Below are 20,662 nucleotides of genomic sequence, written 5' to 3'. Positions count from 1 at the left end.
TCATTACAACGATGCCGTTATTTCTAGAGTGCATATTAGAAATTTCAAGCTTTCAGGATCCACATTTTGGATTAGGCCGACCTTAATCTTATCACTATTTTGCTTGTTCTTCACTTCAACTAACCGTATTGGTAATGCCATTCAATTTATTTCCCAACAATCGGCTCAACTCAATTCTCGACTTCGCATTGTCGCTCACGCTCACTAACTCCGCTAAAACTTTCCAAGTCTTTGATACTCTCACTAAATTAATCGGTAGACCTGTAAAGTCTTCAGCTTCTTGTCTATATGGCGCTCGCAGTCATCTATCAATATGGCGACCTTTAACTCACTCCTCTTCGACCCCGTCTTCAGCCCAACTTCACAGTCGTCTTTGTATTCAACTCCATTCTTATCAACATTCGTGTATATCCCGTTACGGAGCACATCGACATTCTGGATGTATGTAACATTGTAGCATTATCGATTTATCGTATTCTACCGGTTTATTAATCATTTACGCTAAGTTGACGCTTTCATATATATCCACATAATGCAAGTTTAGCTATAACCTAGTTAAGATAACCCAATTTAGCTATAACCCACATTACATATAACTTTAGTAATAACCTAGTTTGAAAACTATTATTTTACATAAGTTAGTATAATAATTTATTATATAAGACACTGACCGCAGTTTAGTTGAGTCAGAGTCATAGTGTCAGAATTAAAGTAAAGTTAATAAACGTCAATTTATTATTACACTTATTGTGTTTTCACTACATGGCGACCGTGACAGGACCCGGTGGAAAAATTTTTCTTTTGTGGCGTCTAAAATTTTTTTGGTATAGAAAATAAATATAGAAATAGAGTAAAAAATTATTTAAGAGAAGTAAGTGCAAAAAAAGAAAAAACTTTACCCGGAAAGAATTTTACATTTAAATAATTAATTTACATATTTGGGGGTGCCTTATAAAGGGAAAAGAAATTTAAAAAAAGGAAAAAAAAGACTAAACACAAATATAAAATTAACAAAAGCTGCTCCATAAATTCGCACAAATAGGGCCAAACTTTTTCCAATTTAAAGTTAACCAAAGTACAATAACATAAACACGGAATGCACAACCAACTTAGCTGGCATCGGAAAGGGAACTGCTAAAGCACTCGGAATATTCACTTAGATCTGAAAATGATTAACTTGCTTGTCCCACATAAATTCCACCTATTATTCGCGAATATTCCCATTCAGTGTGATGGAATTCTCAGAATGGATTTCATAAAAAAATATGAGTGCGTTTTAAATTTCCAAAACACAAAAGGCACCCTCACCATAATGCCCAAAAACTTCCACACACAAATACAAATTCCATTAATACATATTATCAAAAAAGACACGCTCCTGTCACTAATACGGCTACCAACAAAAGAAAGATCAGTTCTAGTACCAAATCCAACACTCCACCCAGGAATACTAGTGGCCAGCACTATTGTACAAAGTAAGAACACCTTTGTCAGAATTGCTAACACAACCATGAATGACGTAACCATAACTAGCAGCAAATTTGAGTGAAAATGACTCTGAAATCTTAACAATAGGTCACAGAATGGAACAAGAAAAAAAGGTAATTTATTTATTTATTTATTTATTCCACTTATACAAGAAACTCAACTAAAACAGAATGGCAGTCGAGTTCAATTGACTCTTAAGTAAATCTTAAAATTAATTAATAATAAAACTTAGTAAAAGTACAATAAAACAAATAAGGAAGAAAAAAAAAAGAAAAAAAAAGCATGTACATAATTAGCATAGAGCCACACCCACAACCGATACAGGACCAAATTGCAAGTCAACCACTAAGCCATCGCAAACATGCATAAGCTTGGCAAACGATAATTGTTAACAACAAATTAATTTTCGACTCATAATGACATATTTAAGGTTAAGACAGTTTAAGTACGACATAGGTAAATCGCGCGTATTAAGCAATGTTGCTTTAATGGACTTTAAAGAGTCCGTTAATGAGAATAGATGATAGACGTCATTTAGGTTCTTGCAAACAACTCTGAGCGGGTTAAACAGTTCAAAATTATATTTGCATTGACTAAGCTTTATCAACATAAAGTGCCTAGAGAAACGGTTAGGGACATTAATGCCTATCTCACGAAGTAATGCGGGCGAGTCAATTGCACCATTTATTAATTTGATTAAGAAGGAAACCCCAAGAACAAATCTACGTTTCTCGAGTGACGGTGAGGATAACAGAAGCAACCTATTTTCATAGGGTGGAAGAGGGGAAATCGGGTCCCAACCCAAATTCCTAAGGGCAAACAGCAAGAATTGCTTTTGTATAGATTCAATTGAATCTACGTAGCACCTATATGAAGGAGACCACACAACAGAGGCATACTCAAGTATAGGTCTAACCAAACACATGTACAGCCTTTTTGTAATATAAGGATCATCAAGCTCTTCGGACCACCTCTTTATAAAACCAAGCGCGGACCTAGCTTTGCTTAACGAGAGCTCAATATGTAAATTGAAACGTAACCTATAATCGAATAGAACGCCTAAATCTGTGGACGAATCGACGTCTTCCAACCTGTGCGAATCAATGAAGTATTGAGTACTGAACGACTTCCTTCTTAAGAAAGAAAGCTTCTTACATTTACTCAGATTTAGTTTCAGAAGATTCAAAGAGCACCATGCAACAAAATTATCCAAATCACCTTGAAGATGATGTGATTGCGATTCTACGGAAAAAGAAGAAAACAGTTTCACATCATCAGCATGCATTAAAATCTCACTGAATTTAATCACGGAGGACAAATCGTTGATGTATAAATTAAATAAAATGGGTCCTAAGAGACTACCTTGAGGTACGCCAGACGTCACGGGGAATTCATCCGAGGTAATGAGGTTAAACAAAACCCTGAATGATCTACCATGCAGATAAGAGCTTAGCCATTCCACTAAGAAGAAAGGTAAGCCATAGGCTTGGAGTTTAAAAATAAGTAGTCTATGGTTAACCAAATCAAATGGTCTGCTAAAGTCAATGTATATGACATCAGTGCGAGAACCACTAGAAAAAGCCTTGAAAACATGAGAAGTAAACTCTAACAGATTGGTCACCGTAGATCTTCCCTTTCGAAAACCATGCTGGAAAGGAGATATATACAATTTCATGGAAAAGGCTACATGCTGAGCCACAATTCGCTCGAACAGTTTAGGTGAGACACTCAACTTGGCAATGCCTCTGTAGTTCTCTACAAGTTGCCTACTACCACTTTTGTGCATAGTTATAAGGAAAGAAGTCTTCCAACACAAAGGGAAAACACCTAAATTCAAAGACTTATTAAAAATCTTTGAGATAACATCACAAAGCTCGCCAGCACAAGATATAAGTACACATGAGGGGATCCCATCAGGTCCAGGCGAACAATTATATTTCAGAGAGCTCAATCCTCATTTTCAGATATAACAAAGTTAGGAATTGAAATCGAATTAGAAATCGGATATGGATAGTTTACCGATAAATCAAAATTGGCAGTTGAAAAGTTCTGTCGGAGGTATTCCGCAAAGAGATTTGAGGTTTCAAAATCATCCGAAGACTCGGAGCCATTAAAACACACAAACGACGAATTTATGGAGATTTTTCTTTTAGAATTAACGAACTTAAAAAAGTATTTAGGGTTAGCAAACAAGGAGGATTTAACAAATTGAAGGTATCTGCAGTAGTATTGGCGGTTGAGGGAATTAAATTTATGCCTTGCAACAGAGTAAGCGAAATAGTCGAAAGAAGAACCACTTTTCGAAAATTTTTTGAAAAGCTTGTTTTTCCTATTCTTTCAGTATTTAATTGTTTTATTAAACCACGGGGGACCCTTGCTTCGAGGACGGGACTGCTTGATCGGAACGGATGCAGAAATAGCTTGATTTAATATATTGTAGAACGACGACAGTAAGCTATCAATGCTTCCCTCTGAGAAATCGAGCACAATATGAGAAAGATGTGATTTTAGTATCGAGACATTGATTTTATGGAAATCATAAAGTTTATATGAAAAATTTGAATTTTGAACGTTATAGAAGTTCAACGAACCAACATACTTGTAATGAAAGGAAACACCCAATGCTGGATGATATGGATCCTCATGTAAACTAAACGGAAGACAACGATTAACGCAAACCTCAGGAAAATTTGCAAAGCAGAGATCAAGAAATCTACCATTGCAATTGAAGAACACAACGGCTTTACCAGATGTTGAGGAAGGAATCAAACAGCCAGAACTATCACTGTAAAACCAATTGACTTGAGGCAAATTGAAGTCACCCAACGCAAGGACTATATCGGCAGGTTTAGATTGCTTGGCCACTTCACAAATGAGGGCGGCCTGTTTCTTATATACAGAGATATCCGAACTTGGGGGAATATAGGAGCAGGTCACATATAAGTGTTTATTAGGAAATTTCACTCGAATGGCGATAAATTCAACATCGGGAGTAGTTGGAAATTCAAACGAATAGGTGGGGAGTGCCGAAGAAATGGCAACTAAAACACCACCACCATTGCGATACAAACGATCGTTGCTCAAAACTTGAAACGAATTACGGAAAAGTTCCGACGAATGTTGATCCGGCTTTAACCAAGTTTCAGTGAAGACCAAACAGTAAAACTCCGTGCTCACTGAATTTAGGAAGGTAGAACGAATTTTTGAATTTAGGCCCCTAACATTTTGACAAATGAGAGAAAATGAGGCTGAAGAAATATTTAGTTTTTTGAAGGGGAAAGAGCTACTGCATTCGCATTACGGGGTCGGTCCCGAGGGATAAATTCCTTAATTAAGGATCCAACCGGCCACAATGGTTTATTTAAAATCTAATCCATATTTTCGGTCGGAACTAGAATTTTAAAAGATGAGATAGCTCTAGATTGAGAAGGACCCAGTTTGAAAATACTAACTCGCTTTAAATTGACAGAAGGGGCTTTCGCTGCCAGATAACCCCTTATGTTTTCAACAGATGTATCTGGTGCCAGTCTTGACACAAATATTGCCTTTCTGGGAGGAACTGCCTTCAAGCATATGCCATCAGTACTGGGAGCAGCAGGGTTCACGGACGGGGAGTTATAAGTTGGAGAAAATATAGAAGGGTTAACCACACTTGCACGAGCAGCTTGTGCGACCTGCTCAGTTTGGCGACCAGCATTTACGCTCGAACAGCGAGGAGGAGAGGACGATTTACTATTACCCTTATTAGTTTTGGGCGATGACGCCTGAGAAGATTGAGTGACATCTATGGGAGGAGATACCCTTGCCACTTCAGCATAGCTCAAGCCAGAAGGACTTCTCGGCCTATTTGTAACATTTATGTTACCAACCGACTCAGCCGTAGCAGAAACGCTAACATTATTTGTAGCCTTTGGGGGTTCGCTAACTGGCACCAACGAAACGGACTTAGGAGGTGACGTACCACACGCTACACTACGCGTTGAGACTTTGTTAGCTGGAGAGGAAGATGACTGCGCAATATACCGAAATTCATCAAACCTAGTCTTGATTAATTCAAACTTCTCCCACAAAGAGCCGAGATTTTTGCTCAAATCTGAGAAACAATTTCTCGTCTCCGTGAAGAGCTTGTAGAAATCAATGTCCCGCTTTCTACAGTCAGGACATGACCATCGTAAACCTTTAGAAGCACGGCCGGTAATACCAGCACACTTTGAATGTCCAAAGCGATCACACAACCAACAAGAAATGAATCGTTCAGATGCGGGCCGGTTTTCGCACGACATGGAGTAAATAAGCAATCCATGTCAATTGGAACAACAAAAGTAGCTTATGAAGGGAAAAAGAAAAACTAAAAAATTCCCCGGCAGCGAATTAAAGAAAATATTTCACTACCTTGCCCACTGTAAATAACGAGCGAAAGCTAAAAAACTGTAAACAAAAGATTAACAAGCAAAAAAAAAAAAAAAAAAGACACTTTTTACAAAGAGCTCAATTGTTGCTTACACAAACCAAAATGATTTTTTCACATAAATGATTATAATATTAACAAATTATAATTTCCCACAATATTCAAACAACCGCTATCAGAAATATGTACAGAATTCTGTGATATTTTCGGTATTGAAACCGAACCAATAACTGCGAGCAATTTCTATAAATAAAAACTTCAATGATAAAACACCTATACATATTAAAAACTATCGAATTCGCGAATTACAAAGATCAGAAATAGATAAACAGGTCCTTAAATTGATCAAAGACCGAATAGCTGAACCGTCCATATCCGAATATTATAGCCCACCTCTATTAGTACCAAAAAAATCTCCACCAAACTCAAACGAAAAAACATTGCTTTTAGTAATGGATTGTCGCCAAGTAAACAAGAAATTGTTAGCAGATAAGTTCCCTTTTCCAAGAATTGAAGACATTCTTAACCAGCTAGGAAGAGCTAAATACTTTTCATGCCTCGATTTAATGTATGGATTTCATCAAATCGAACTCGAAGAGAAATCACGAAAATAACCTCCTTCGCAACGAGCAATGGCTCATACCGCTACACGCGACTCCCATGCGGCCTAAAAATAGCACCAAACTCATTCCAGCGCTTGATGACTCTTGCTTTCTCCGGCCTAAAACCATCGCAAGCGTTTCTCTGCATGGATGATTTAGTAGTAATAGGACGTTCAGAGCAACATGTGCTCAAAAATTTAAGAGAGTTCCAGCTATGTAGGCAACGCAATTTAAAGCTAACCCCAGAGAAATATTCTTTTTCCGTGCACGAAGTAACCTTTTTAGGACATAAATGCACTGAGAAGAGAATACTTCCCGGTGACATCATCTCCAAGAATTAACCGATCCCAAAAGAAGCAGACAGTGTAAGACGTTTTGTTGCAATTTGCAACCATTGTAGACGTTTATAAAAAATTTTTCGGAATACTGACGCCACTTAACTAAACTTTGCAGAAAGAAAGTCGCATTCGAATTGACATCAACATTTAATCAGGCATTTGAGCACCTAAAGAGTGAATTAGTAAAACCAACCTAACTGCAATATCCAGACTTCAAAAAACCATTCTGCATAACAAGAGATGCTAGCAAGTATGCCTGCGACGCGGTACTCACACAGCACTACAACGGAGTACAACTCCTAGTTTCCTACGCCTCAAGAACATTCACAAAAGGGGAAACCAACAAATCCACTACCGAATGAAAGCTAACCGCAATACATTGGGCAATCAAGCATTTCAGACCCTATATATACGGACGACATTTCTTGGTAAAATCTTATCACAGACCATTAGTATATCCAACCTCTATGCGGAATCCAAGTTCAAAACTTACGCGTTTAAGGCTAGACTTGGAAGAATACGACTTTACGGTAGAGTACCTCAAGGGGAAATGCAATCACATAGCGGACGCTCTAACCCGCTTAACAATTAACGACCTCAAAGAAATTTGGGTTGGGATCCGATTGTTTCTCTTCCTCCCTATGAAGATAGGTTGCTTCTGTTGTCCTTACCGTCTCTTGAGGAACGTAGATTTATTCTTGGCTTTCCCTTTGCAATCAAAGTGATACATGGTACTATTGACTCGTCTGCATTACTTGGTGAGATAAGCTTTAATGTCCCTAACCACTTCTCTACACACTTTATCTTGTCAATGTAAATATAATTATGAGCTGTTTAATCTGCTCAGAGTTGTTTGCAGAAACCTAAATGACGCCTGTCATTTATTCACATTAACGGATTTTTTAAAGTCCATTAAAGCAACATTGCTTAATGCGCGTAATTTACCTATGTCGTACTTAAACTAGTTCTTAACCTTAAAAAGTCACGATAAGTCGATAATTAATTGTTGTTAACTATTATTGGTTGCCAAGCTTATGCATGTTTGCGATGGCTTAGGGGTTCATTTGCAATTTGGTCCTGTACTGGTTGTAGGTGTGGCTCTGTGCTAGTTGTATACATGACGGGGGCCCCCCCCCCCCCCCCTTCTTATTTTTTTGATTATACTTATACTAAGTTTTAATATTAATCAATTTAAGATTTAATTTAAGAGTCAATTGAACTCGATCGCCAATTTGTTTTATTTGAGTTTCACGTATTAGTAAATAAAGTAAATAAATAAATAAATAACCAGCTTCCGGAAAACTTTTAATTTTAATAAAAACGTAATTGTTCCTTATATTATTTATTTCATTACAATTCAATTTGAAAGTCCGGAAGATGGTTGGTTTCTATTTCCTAACTCATTCACCCTAACTGGGAGACCTTCAGCGAAACGTCCAAATACGATGCGGAAGAAGCAGAAGTTAAACCCCCAACTTCCGGATTTTGCTCTCCATAGTGCATGCAAATGTTGTGTAGGGCTACATAATTATTTACAAACATTCCCATCTTTCTTGGATCGTACTTGCCTTTCCACTCCTACATTAAAGTACGCCAGCGACCTTGAAAATTCAAAAGCTTCATTTATATATTTGAAAAATGAGTTTAATACCAACCTTTGTATACACAAGGATTGATGGTACACAATTGATTATAAGCTTTGGCGAGTTAATTACACAATTGTAGGAAAAAGTAAAAGAGAAGAATTAATTTGCTTATCTTTCACATATTTAAAATTTTTCAGGTTTGGTTCTTTGTATTATTATTATTATTATTATTATTAATTTCGCCACAGAAATAAATTCTAAGACTAAACTCTTAAAAGCACTAGCATCTAAGGCTATCGGCTATGGTTCTTTGTATTATTATTATTATTGTTATTAATTTAGCCAGAAAATAAATTCAAAGGCTAAAGTCTCAAAGCACTAGCATCTAAGGCTTCGCGGCTTTATTAAAAGCTCTACCGCACTTGAGATTTGAACCCACGACCATTGAGTTGCTAGTCGAGACTCTTGCCTACTCGGCCACTCAGCGTTCTTTGTAAATAAACAGTTTTCTTTGAAATTTATTTCGTCTTCAATTTACACCTGTTTTTTTTATAAATGCAGCGATAAACATCCAATACTAACGCAAAGTGCGCGTAAGTGTGCTTACGACTTTTTTGAGAATTTCGAAAGAGCGTTTCTCATACCTATTGTGCATACATAAAGCCAAAAAGGACTTATTTCGAGAACCACATCTAGTTAGATAGATACAGAGCGAAAATATCGGCCCAAACTTTGTTTATGTGCATATACCATGAAAAAATTTACCTGCAGACCGCGTATCTTACAGTAGTCAATTCTAAATTTACTCACCATACCTAGGGAACAATATGTAAGTAGGCAACAATAAAGTAGGTGACAAACGCCAAGAGAATCTAATTTGCCGGCAATTGTGTAAAAAAACAATACATAATAATTTACTTTTCTTGCAATAAAAGACCTACAAATTTAAACACTGCATTTAACTTTATTACTTCTTTCAAGTGTCAAATTCCATATAATTTTGCATGCTTCATTTTTACAAGGCAGTTATATATCAATTGGGTTCTCATTTTTCACTACTCTGTCAGTGACTAATGCCTTATATTGAAAAATTTGAAGGAAAGTATTGGAAAGCTGACGACGATGACAATTGATTAGCCCCACGGCGATAGTCAATTATCTCCTAAAGAAAATAATCGGCTGCTTACATGATTAACCGCCTAACGGGAGGCTACGCGCTATGACGTTGTTGACAACATGGAAAGTTTGCTGTTGCAGAAATTCATATGGGGATGTTAGTTATGAAGGTAGATAAGGGATAACTTAAAATTACTTATGTTAACTGCCTTGAAATTTAGGGAAACGGGTGATAACTTCCTCTATTCTAGCTTATATGGTTAGAATGATGATATGAATTCTAAGTTTTGTTGTTACGTTTAACACAGTGGGTGTTTTAAAAATTACCTATATTGGTTACACTTTTTCTTCTAACACTCCGTAAACTTCATTTCTCTCATGATGAAAAGCAAGCTTAGTCCGCCCTAAATATTCTGCGGAGGTAGAATATCCAATACTTTTCTTGTTCACTACTTGCAGCACGAATAATACACAAAATTTAATATTAATCCTTTAAACATATTACAACAACAATGCTGAAATCTTGTAAGAGAACTTAATAAGGAATAATTGTTTCTCGATATATGTCAATCGTAATGTTATTATTGCCCTGAATTAAATAAAAACACATCTCGCATTCAAACATATTTTAATTAAAAGAACTGTCCTTGCTGCTAAATTATACATCCAACAAAGTACCTCTAGTCTTTTTGTTAGCCGGCCCGCCGTCTTCACATTTACTGCGGCCACCTAATTCGCATAATTTGACACCACTTTTTCTTTGCAATTGTTTTTCAATAATTTTAGCATTATTAGCGTAGCTATCGGCTATTTCACGCTATATTAATATACAGAAAGAAGTTAATTACAAAAGCGTTTCAATTTTGACGCTTCCTTACCGCTTCAATTTCATCCTCTTCCTCATCAATTGTAGAAACGGTCACCGAACTGAATTTACCCATATTTTTAGTATGCCGAGTAACCATTACCTTCTCAGATTCGCTACCCGGTATCGAAAGTTTTGTACAGCAAGGTTCCAAAGATAGGTGCAAATCGTTTTTCGTTTTTACCAAACTATGATGTAGTATAAATGTTACATCCGATTTAGCATCATGGCGATAATAAATTGGCAGACTGCAGGATTTACACTAAAATATGAAAAGTCAACACAATTCTTAAATTCATTTATTACTTACATTATAACGAAGTTGCTTCTCAATCCCCTTCGCTTTACGGCGTATGTACACTGTTTCACCTTCCTGGTACGTTAATTTGTGAGCATGAATTTTACCGTCTATTACTCTCGCTCCGTCAGTGCGTCTTAGAGGTAGTTTTTCGATATTGCAATCTTCATATAATGAAGAACACAATGAAAATTTGAAAAAAGTTCCAAATAAATAATAAAGCAATTAAATTACCGAGAATTAGGGCTAATTTGCCACACAAACAATAGTATATATTTAATGGTGTTTCTTCGTTGTACTCTTCTTGATCCTTAGAATCTGAGCAGATTATACTGCGTGAAACCACTTTAGGCATTTTTTACAGTGAAGTGCTTAATCGGTAAAGTATTAATAAGCAAATAAAGACTAAAATATGTGTTCAATATCCTTCTTTTAATTTATTGTTGCCGGAAAGCTGCGAAAACAAAACAAATAAACATACGTTTTACGTCAAACAATTCATAGCTTTAAGAACACGGATGAAGTGAACAAACTAAACGAAAACGATCTTAAAAAAATACGTTCTATTGCTCGTTGTAATTTTTTTTTTGTTTTTTGAGGTAAGATGGACTAAGCCAGTAAAATTTGTGGTTTATAAGTCTAGATAATAGACAATAGTATTTATTTGCAAAAATTGTAAATAAAACACTAGGAAAAAAACAGCAACCATGCTGTGCTACGGCCGATATGTAAAGTGTAACTGTAGATTTTTGAGTTGTTGAAAGTGGCTTAAAAATAGTTTTACAAACTCGGGCTGAAAATAGAATGTTAGGCCAATAAATTTTTATTGAAAGTAAAATATATTAACTTGTATTAAAAAGGTAAATTCGGGTTTCTAATAAAGCGAGTTCGTTTCCCAAGATTGCGTAAGTCAAAAGAGCTTCTAATCCCATCAAGTCTACGTCACCCGAAAATTAGATGTTCAGCAGACTCGCTAATATTATAAACTTAACAAATGTCAAATGGCATAGTACGTATCGTATTGTAACCACTCATGAATCTATAAAGAGTTTTGATATCCCAGGAATTGAAGGAACGAATGTAGGATTTATTTTATAGAAAAGGTGATTGCATTTAAATTCATTATTTAGTTGTTGAAATATGTGGTCACGAATTGCCTGCATTGCTTCATTGTATATTTGATTTGAATTGTACGATCAATTTGAGCCCCTTTTGCATGAAAATCACCTTTTTCATTTAAAAAAGAGGCGCAGTGACCAGGTTTCCATACAAGGTAACAGTCCGTAATTTGTGATTCGTATATTATTTTCTTCTCCAGCAAATCAACAACCGAAAATTCGTTGAGATGTGTAAAGCGTATACCATCTTATGTACTTCAAATACATATTGATTATCTACATCCCTTTTGTTTATTAAAATCAGAGCTGACTTTCTATCGGGAAAAACGACATTTTTGAGCAATTCAATAAAAGTACAGTAGAGCGCTTCTGAGATTTTGAGTTTATGTAATGTTTCATATAGGTGCCCCACTACCGAGTAGTTGTATATATTATATCGTGAACCGAAGCATTATCAACACACGTTTGTTTAATATTACCAGACATATTTGAAGAGAAATTGAAAAGTTTGAAAGAACTCTACTAAACTTCATCAACTTGACCCAATCATAGGCTTTGCTGATATTCAGGGAAAGTATAACAATAAACGATAGTTCATTAACGCACATATTCGTAGATTTGCGTTATTGATACGCATAAGAACGAGGTGGAATGATATTTCCAGTTTTCAAGAAATCCGCTAGTGTCCCCTTGTCCATGAGGTTGATAATCTTTATGAATACATATATTAGCGAAATGGGTCTAAAAGTTGCTTAAATCATTTAACACTTTGATACATCGAAAATCTAAGGATATAAAGTTAATAGATCAGCGTTGCATGCAACAGCACGGTTAAACTTCCCCCAGACAGCGCTCTGACCATATTCCATTTAACTCCATCACAACTTGCAGCTCTATTTCTGGACTGTAAAACTTGGTCCCAGATTGAAAAATACGTTGAATCGATGCTAAATTAAAAGGTAGTTCAACTTTAGACAGACATTAGACATTAGAAATTTGCGTGAAATTTTCAATTTTTTGTACAGAATTGCTGCAACTTTGAAATGAAATGGGATATTGTTAAGTTTTGCCAATGGGGACATAAGTCTTATTCTAGTTGAGTGATAAAATAGTTGAACTAGACATAGTTAGATCCAACACTCTGCTCGCCATGCTACCACTATAATTACAGTGGGAGGTAGGATAGTCATTATTTAAAGCTTTAAAGCTGCTGGCATTTACAAAGATCTTGCATTTGTTGGTCGAGAGCTGATCGCAATACAATCAATTTATAGCTTTGAAATCTCTAGCTAAAATCACATATTGTTCACCATCAAGAAAGCCGCATAATCTCTGAATTACATCACGAAAAGTTTCTACATCAACACTGCGTGGAAAGTATTACGATACTACGAAAAGACTCTGCTTAAGATTCATGGTTTTGATGATAATAACAGCTGAATTGTATGGAATACGTCTGAAATTAAGGCCTTTGACTGCTTGAGGGGTGAACTGAGAAAAGGTTTGGAAATAACAGATATCCTTTTAATGGGCGCATTCAAATTTTTCTTTGTCAGAATCTTATTAGCATTTTCGTTATCAATATGGGCGAACGAATTCTTCTTTTAGGAATTAGCATCCAGATATTGAGGAAAACCTCTCTTTCACTTCTTCGTAGGAAAGATTTTTAATGGCCTTAATTTTCTTGATAGTTAATTCCCGCTGAGTGTTAGTGTTTAGTGTTGTGTTCATCACAGGACAGACATCTCATCTTTCGTAGTTTTCGGTACATTTAGAAGACTTATCACAATTCAGATACCTGCTCTCTTTGGCTTTACAGAATTTCGACATATTGCTTTAAGATGCACGGAAATGTTGCAAAAACTGAACTTGATCGTTTTGGGGAGGACTTTCCCTTTAATCCTAACTTTAATACTTCTTGTAGGAATAAAATCGACCACGTTGTTAGGATTTCTTCTTCGAAGTCTAACAGTAGACTTAATGGGAATATTGGACATCGCTGAACGGCTATTTGGCTCTACCCTTCCTAACCACCTTTAGTTCTTTTAAGCGGTTAATGTTGAAACCTTTAAGATAATCATAAAAGAAAAGATCCGAATTGATGTTCGTACGCATGCTTTCGGCATTTTCACAAATTTTTCCAAAAAAGACGAAATTGCATTGCATAATACGATCAAACAAACTAATTTCATGATTTGAAATTGCGTTGAAACCCAATTCAGAGAGCTTATTAACTGCCTAGTTACTGACCGTCTCCGGTCTCTTATTATTCTCAGTGGCATTCACATAAAAATCTTCGAAATCATCTCTACCTTTAATAATCAGGCCAGACCTTGGCTCCTTAGGGAGGTAGGCTGATGTTGTTTTAGCTGTTATCCCGCGAAACGCTTACGAAAAATCCGGACGATAAACTAGTTAATATTTTAAAAAGCAATTTACAAAAGTGCAAACAAAAGAATAGTTTTTCACTCGAAAATGAATTCACTAACTATTTGTATCAATTAATATTTTTTATTTCAGTTTATTTTTCTCTTTCTTCTTTTCCTTCTTTTCTTTTTAATTTTCGTTTTTGCTTCCAGTTACACATAAAACACACCTCAGAACGTTAAAGGGAAGCAACTTTATTTGCCAAACATCCGACATGACAAATGTGCTACATGACAAATTATGCCTCCTATTTCCCATGAAAAGTAGAACAAAATTCCGCAATTAATTTTTTCTTCTAAAGAAGGGTTACTGTTCAATAAAACCTTTTTTTATATCGGGGGAATAAAAAAAGCCCACAACCACTAGTTAAAACAATTGTTGCGCATCAGTCTTAAATCAGTTACTTATTTGTAACAGACATTTGAGGTAATTTCGTTTCGTTTGATTGGCATTCATATATTTTGAATTCCATTCGTGTTCAGCAATACGCAGTACTTCGTATTCGATCATTTCCAAGTGTTTTACCTTAAGGGAGTCCGGTCCACGGAACGTTTTTAAGTCTTTCTCACAAAAAAAATCAAGTTTCAACAAAAGAATAGCTACCCTAAAAAGTTGGAATGAAGTCGACTAAAAATTGAGTGATATTAGGGCAACCAACATACTTTGTTATCCGGTGTGACATTGTCGTTTCCGTTGGGGCTTTTATGGCTTTCTTATCTTTATCAAAATGTATTACGAAATCAATCTAAAATGATTAAACATTAGCTGAAATTCACAAAATTCTTTAAAAATGTGTGCAACATTGATACAAATATTTTTTACAGGAAGAATGACATACTTAATTGGTATTTTTGTATAGTATTTTTATATACCAACCACTGAAAGATGGGAGTATTCTCACTTTCTCATAATGTTAGCAACATCTAACGGAACTTTTGCAGATCCCAAAAAGTATTTATTTTTTGATCAGTGTCAAAGCTTGCGTCGACTTAACCGTGTCCGTGTGTGTGTTGTCTACGTTCTCCTGACCTCAAAAATTAAATTTGGCAGAAACATTCGAGGTTCTTACACGCAGATTGATATTGAAAATAGACGCGATTGGACGAAGGACATGTCTACGAGAAAGCATAAACTGAAAGTACCTGTGTTTCTCTAACGTAAACTTTCTAGGTTTTGGTTCGTTACTTCGTTATAAAAGATATCTTTAGAGAAAGCCCCTTAATAAATAAATTTTGCTGCCTTTTTATCTTTAGTCCAAACTACATAAACGTAAGCAACGAATTATTTGCGAAGACGTGTATTTCAGTTAATACTTACTAACCATAGGGTGTCACCCAAGAGAATCTTCTTGAGAAAATGAGAGCGATTTACGATTTTAACTAAAATAAATAAATAAATTGATATTTGCTAGTATTTCAAATTTTCGTTTCATTCGGTTTTTGTATACAATGAAGAAAATATATTTAATCACGGAATCTGACAGATGCTTTGCGATTTTTGGTAATTTTCAGACACAGACTTCTTGATTTTGTTTTGATTCAAAGAATAATTTCTTACTAATGAGTTTTAACATCCTAGAATTATTATCATATTAAAAACAACTCTGTGCTGAACATATACGAGGTTAAAATAAGATAATTCAAATTCATTTTTGACGTGTCGTGGTAGTGAAAAAAGAAAAAAAATGACAAATAAAAAGAGTTCAAAATTGTGAAATTAAAGGAAAAAGATGTCCGTAAAGTGAAGAAATTAATATTTTCTGACAAAGTTTTCAACTGGTTTACGTTTTGTCATTTATTTGGCTGACAAAAAGGCATATGTGAAAAAACTTGTTTCAACTGTTTATTGTGGTAATTTTGTGGCATTTAATTTCCTCTACATGCATTTTCTCTACTTTGGGCGAATCTTCTCTTACTTTTACATAAATGTATTTTAAAAATCAGTGCAAAGTACCCAACACTTTCACAACTCAACATGTTTTCCAAAGGTGGGAGGCCATACCGCCGCCGCTGATAATTGTAATATATTTCTGAAATTTGAAAGCCATACAACCGGTGTAGAGCATGCTATTGTGGACTAGTTCATTGAAGGCGCTGAAAGTCTTTGAATTATTTTATGGTACTTGTGCAGCTGCTGAAGAAGCTTATGCATACATTTATGCTAAAGTTTATATAAAAAGTATTGTCCTCGGCTAACATCGCACACAAGAGTCGATATGTTTTTACGTAAGTTGGTGGCCGGAATTTGTAACATATACATATTATACAATTATTGTACTATTTTATTATTATATGCTCATATGTTATTCAAATGTTGTGCTATTTCTTATGCTATAAGTTCTGTTATTCTTCTATCTTTTTATATTGTTTCATCAAGCATGTCGCAGTTAACCATTCTTAACCATTCTTAACCCATGTCAACCATCTCAAAATTAAGGAAAATTAAGAATTGTTAAGCATTGTTAACTATTGTTAAGCATTGTTAAGCAATGTTAAGCATAAATGAAAAGTATTCCTTAGAGAGAACAATCACTTCTGACAAACCTCTGCTAAAGTTACATATGTTAATGAACGACAACAACGTCCACATTTGCGTGATATTTACGGTCGTTTTGATGTAAATGCTACAAGTAATATTGATATATTGCTAAAACGGCATAAGAAGACGAAAGAATTTCATTTTTTTACAACATTTCTTGAAGCGAAAAAAATTTCACTAGAAACTTAGTTTAAATAAATTAGGTAAAAGAAATATATTTTTTTGTTCAAAATATCCGAAGAGAAGCGGAAAAACAGTATCATAAGTAGTTACATCAATCGAAAGTTTATTGTGCACAGATAGTCATCTGCTAAATAAGTCGCAATTTTTCAAAGACAAACTAAAATGTGATGGTTAAACAATGCCCATCAGGGTTAACATTGGCGCCGTACAGCACACGGGTGCGTAAACTAAAAAAATAATTAAAAAAAAAGAATTCTAAGATAAATCGCTTATCATTGCGAGATTTGGAGTTTGGTTATTTATCTTCCAATTAAATTGTTATTTTTTTAAAATCTTCTGTCTGTTTTAGTTAAAAATTTAATTTGATATGATTTTATTTTTTCTTTTGTTATACAAAATAATGTTTTATCTGACATGCGTAGGATTCTGACGTCTTAGTACGTCGATATGTTTACGTACTCGGTCTCCCTCCAATTTATCCGTTTCAGCAGCATGAAGAGCGCGTACCCAAATAAATTTCTGCGGTGGGTACTGTCGCTGCTGCGAGAAAAAGTCAACGTTCGCCGCCACATCTGACTGCATTCGTTTGCCGGTCTCGCTGTCTAGCATATGCTGCAACATGCATGCGTAGAATATTTTTTACGCCCGGTGAAACGCTTGGTGTACTCCCTCTTTAGGGAACGCCGTTTCCAGGTACTCCGAGAAGAGGATCCAGTTCTCCAAACGCTCCTTGGTGACTAGTTGCCCGTTCTCCTCCTTGCAGGCATATTGTTTAGACTGTGTTAGGTCCGCGACGCACACCTGATACTGCAGCTGCTCACCGATGTACCTCGCTATAGCGTATTCTGTGAGCAGCCGCAGGTAGCCTTCCTCTTCGTCGCTGTGGCTCTGTAAGACCAGGTCGTGATATAAAAAAAAAAAAACATTATTTTTTATTACAATTGAACGTTGAGCTTTGTTTGTGACCAAACCAACCGTTGATACACGTCAATTTTGTGGCTACCGTTCAAGTATAAATTGAAAGGCAAAAAAAAGAAACAAATTTTTATTCATATTCTTGTGTGGCTGTCACAACATAGCAGCTGTTTCTTCTCTTTGATAAATTAATAAACTGTTGGTGAAATACTGACTTGTTTTTAATTAAACAAAATAAAAATCTAATACTGATAACGATTATAGCGAGGTTTTAATCTATAAAACAGTTTATTGACAATAATTTGTGCCATCTTACTATGGCTTCAACAGTTTTTTATGTTCCAATTCTTTAAGAAAAATTGTTCTCCTTTGCTTAAGTGGCTATTGTTTTTATAGGGTAGATAATCGATAAATAGGCATAATAAATGTATATTAAAACTTAACAAATTTGTTGGTATCTTTGCGATTCTTTAATAAAAGCAAATAAGATATAATAAAAGCATATAATCATTATATATTATTAAAAAAATTGCGCATTTGATATAGGAGAGCATAACAAATGGCAACGAACTTAGTATCTGAGAAAAAAATCCATAATCCCTGTTACTAATATTCAATAATGCCTGCATATATTTTTAGAAGTTGTCCTGTAATTATCACTACCGACTACCGAAATGATTTCGATTTTTTTATGAAAAAATACATATTATTCCTTTAGCTCTAGCTCGTTCTTATACTTTTCGAAAACAAAAATCTACGAATAAGTCTGTCTTTTTTCATAGCGGATCTGTAAAGATTGATAATTGGCTCAATGTCAGCAATGACATGCACGATAATTTGATGAAGCTCGGTGGAGTTCTTTTAAACTTTTTATTTTCCCTTCAAATGCGTCTGTGAATCTTAAGCTTTTTATGTAACTGCGTTGATAATAGGCGTAGATAGAGTTGAAGAGTTTGATAGTACGGCAGTCCTTAAACTCCGTCCTCGTCAATCTTTATACAGCTACGTTGCAGGACCTTCAAGCGCTTTCAATGCGCTGACGATAGTGTGCTCTGATTTATGTTTTTCAGATGCTGTGAACAATTTGTCGGTAAAAGCAAACCTTATTTCGGTGCATGTGCCAATGTTAATTTGTATTTTAACCGTAGCAAAACTAAGACAGTTAATTTTGCGAAAGACTCCGAATCAGGAACTAGCCTCTATATCGAAGGAATTAGTGTTAGTGGGATGAAATATTTTGGATTGTGAGTATGTCTCCGAAAGAGCGCTTTTTTGTTCCCCGAATGAGTTAATCAAGGTTATGGTGACGAGTGCTCCGTTTTTCCAGAAAGTTATATATTCATGATCAGCATTAAATTCTGAAACGAACTAATTGGGTCTACCTGTGTAATGCCTGTTATAAACATTCTCTTGGTCGCAAAACTATCAGAAACATTGGAAGCTGTTGTATACAGATTGGTATTGAAAATGGACCAAATCGATTGAAAAGCACGCCCACAGTACCACTTATCTGTAGCAGACAAATGTACAATAGTTTGAACCTCATAGCGAGTGAGGGGTAATGAAAGATACGTAATTAGGGCCCAGGGAGATAATCATGTAAGCAGGTAACTGTCGCTGTGACCGTCACCTTTTTTTTAGAAAAAAGACCAATCTTTGGAAGTACGAATTTTTGAATATTGTAGGCATATTGACATTATCATATCAAACTTGTCGGCTCAACTTGGGAATCTACCGGTGCACATAAAAAAAATTTAAATGTTTCGAACAGAGACATCAACTAATGTACTTACCTAAATAAATGGCCAAATTGCGTAGTGAGGGATGTGTTATGGAAAAACTACCTTACCACACGTACGACGATTCTTTTGAAGATAGTTGGTTGTGAGACCCGTTCTGCAGTCTATATCAATGATCTTCTAACACCACTTTACCAGAAGCTGAAATGTTTGTTCAACAAGATGGAGAGGAATGGTAAAATTACCAATATGAAGATCTTCGTCAAGAATTTGCCCAAAGCACGTCTTACAACTAATAACGGTGCTTTTGATTCGTATGACATTTACTCGTTCCTAAACTGACACAATGAGCTCTAATCCTTCTCCAACATCTTGTTTATTGCTCTTGTTATATGTCATCCTTTTCGCGTAAATCTATTGCAATTGGTTTTCTTGTGTAATGAATTCTAATATCGTAGGAATAACATTTAAGTGAAATTTGGAACACATACGGAATTGTAAGTTTCATAAATTCAATTAAGTTAATCTGATTTGGTGATTTTCCTCCAATCCAGTGCATCTGGTTCATATGTTAATGTCCCGTGAATTTTGGACCAATTGCCAGAAAAAATTCTTTCGGAGGTGCCACGAGCATGATATTGTCACGGAAATCCCAAATCTAGTCATTTTCTACAACCAAATGTACATTCGCGAGGTGTCATGCAGCTGCAGATCGGTGAAAGCAATTAGCGGAAAAGCAGACAGGTAAAAGCAAAGTGCATATTCGCAGGCGCGTCATGCAGCTGCAGGCCGATGAAAATGGTTACCAGAAAAGTAGGTTAACGAATTGAAAATCAAGTCATAAAGTTAGGTGCTAGTAATATGATGGCCAAAAATGTAGACAAATAGAATATTTGTGAAAAGCAGGGTAATGGAAAAAGAATATTTGAGTGAAGCAGTCGAAAGTATTGCCAAAAATAAAATGTAAATAATCCTGTATTTACAGAAATATAATTGTAAATAAAAGAACTTCAAAGTGTATTTCTCTTGAACAAAATATCC

General features: G+C 35.4%; 1 protein-coding gene across 1 annotated transcript; it reads right to left on the bottom strand.

The window, feature by feature from the left end:
- Positions 1 to 9,644: 9,644 nt before the first annotated feature.
- Positions 9,645 to 11,118, bottom strand: LOC119642404 (UPF0428 protein CG16865). Its single transcript, XM_038041563.1, has 4 exons — positions 10,936 to 11,118; positions 10,714 to 10,865; positions 10,417 to 10,665; positions 9,645 to 10,355 (listed from the first exon to the last, which is right to left on the bottom strand). Exons 1-4 carry the CDS (start codon positions 11,054 to 11,056, stop codon positions 10,197 to 10,199), a joined length of 681 nt encoding a protein of 226 aa, XP_037897491.1. The 5' UTR covers positions 11,057 to 11,118; the 3' UTR covers positions 9,645 to 10,196.
- Positions 11,119 to 20,662: the final 9,544 nt, after the last annotated feature.

The sequence above is a fragment of the Glossina fuscipes genome, unplaced genomic scaffold (assembly GCF_014805625.2).
Source record: "Glossina fuscipes isolate IAEA_lab_2018 unplaced genomic scaffold, Yale_Gfus_2 222, whole genome shotgun sequence".
NCBI lineage: Eukaryota > Metazoa > Arthropoda > Insecta > Diptera > Glossinidae > Glossina > Glossina fuscipes.
Note: the sequence above shows the minus strand (reverse complement) of the source record. Positions and strands in the feature narration are given on the sequence as shown.

Bases quoted from the DNA above. Each gene is read 5' to 3' on its own strand.
- LOC119642404 (XM_038041563.1), bottom strand. From the start codon at position 11,056: ATGCCTAAAGTGGTTTCACGCAGTATAATCTGCTCAGATTCTAAGGAT. The intron at 10,866-10,935 runs GTAATTTAATTG...CATTATATGAAG, and splicing joins CAAATTAGCCCTAATTCTCG to ATTGCAATATCGAAAAACTA. The intron at 10,356-10,416 runs GTAAGGAAGCGT...ATATTAATATAG, and splicing joins AAGAGGATGAAATTGAAGCG to CGTGAAATAGCCGATAGCTA.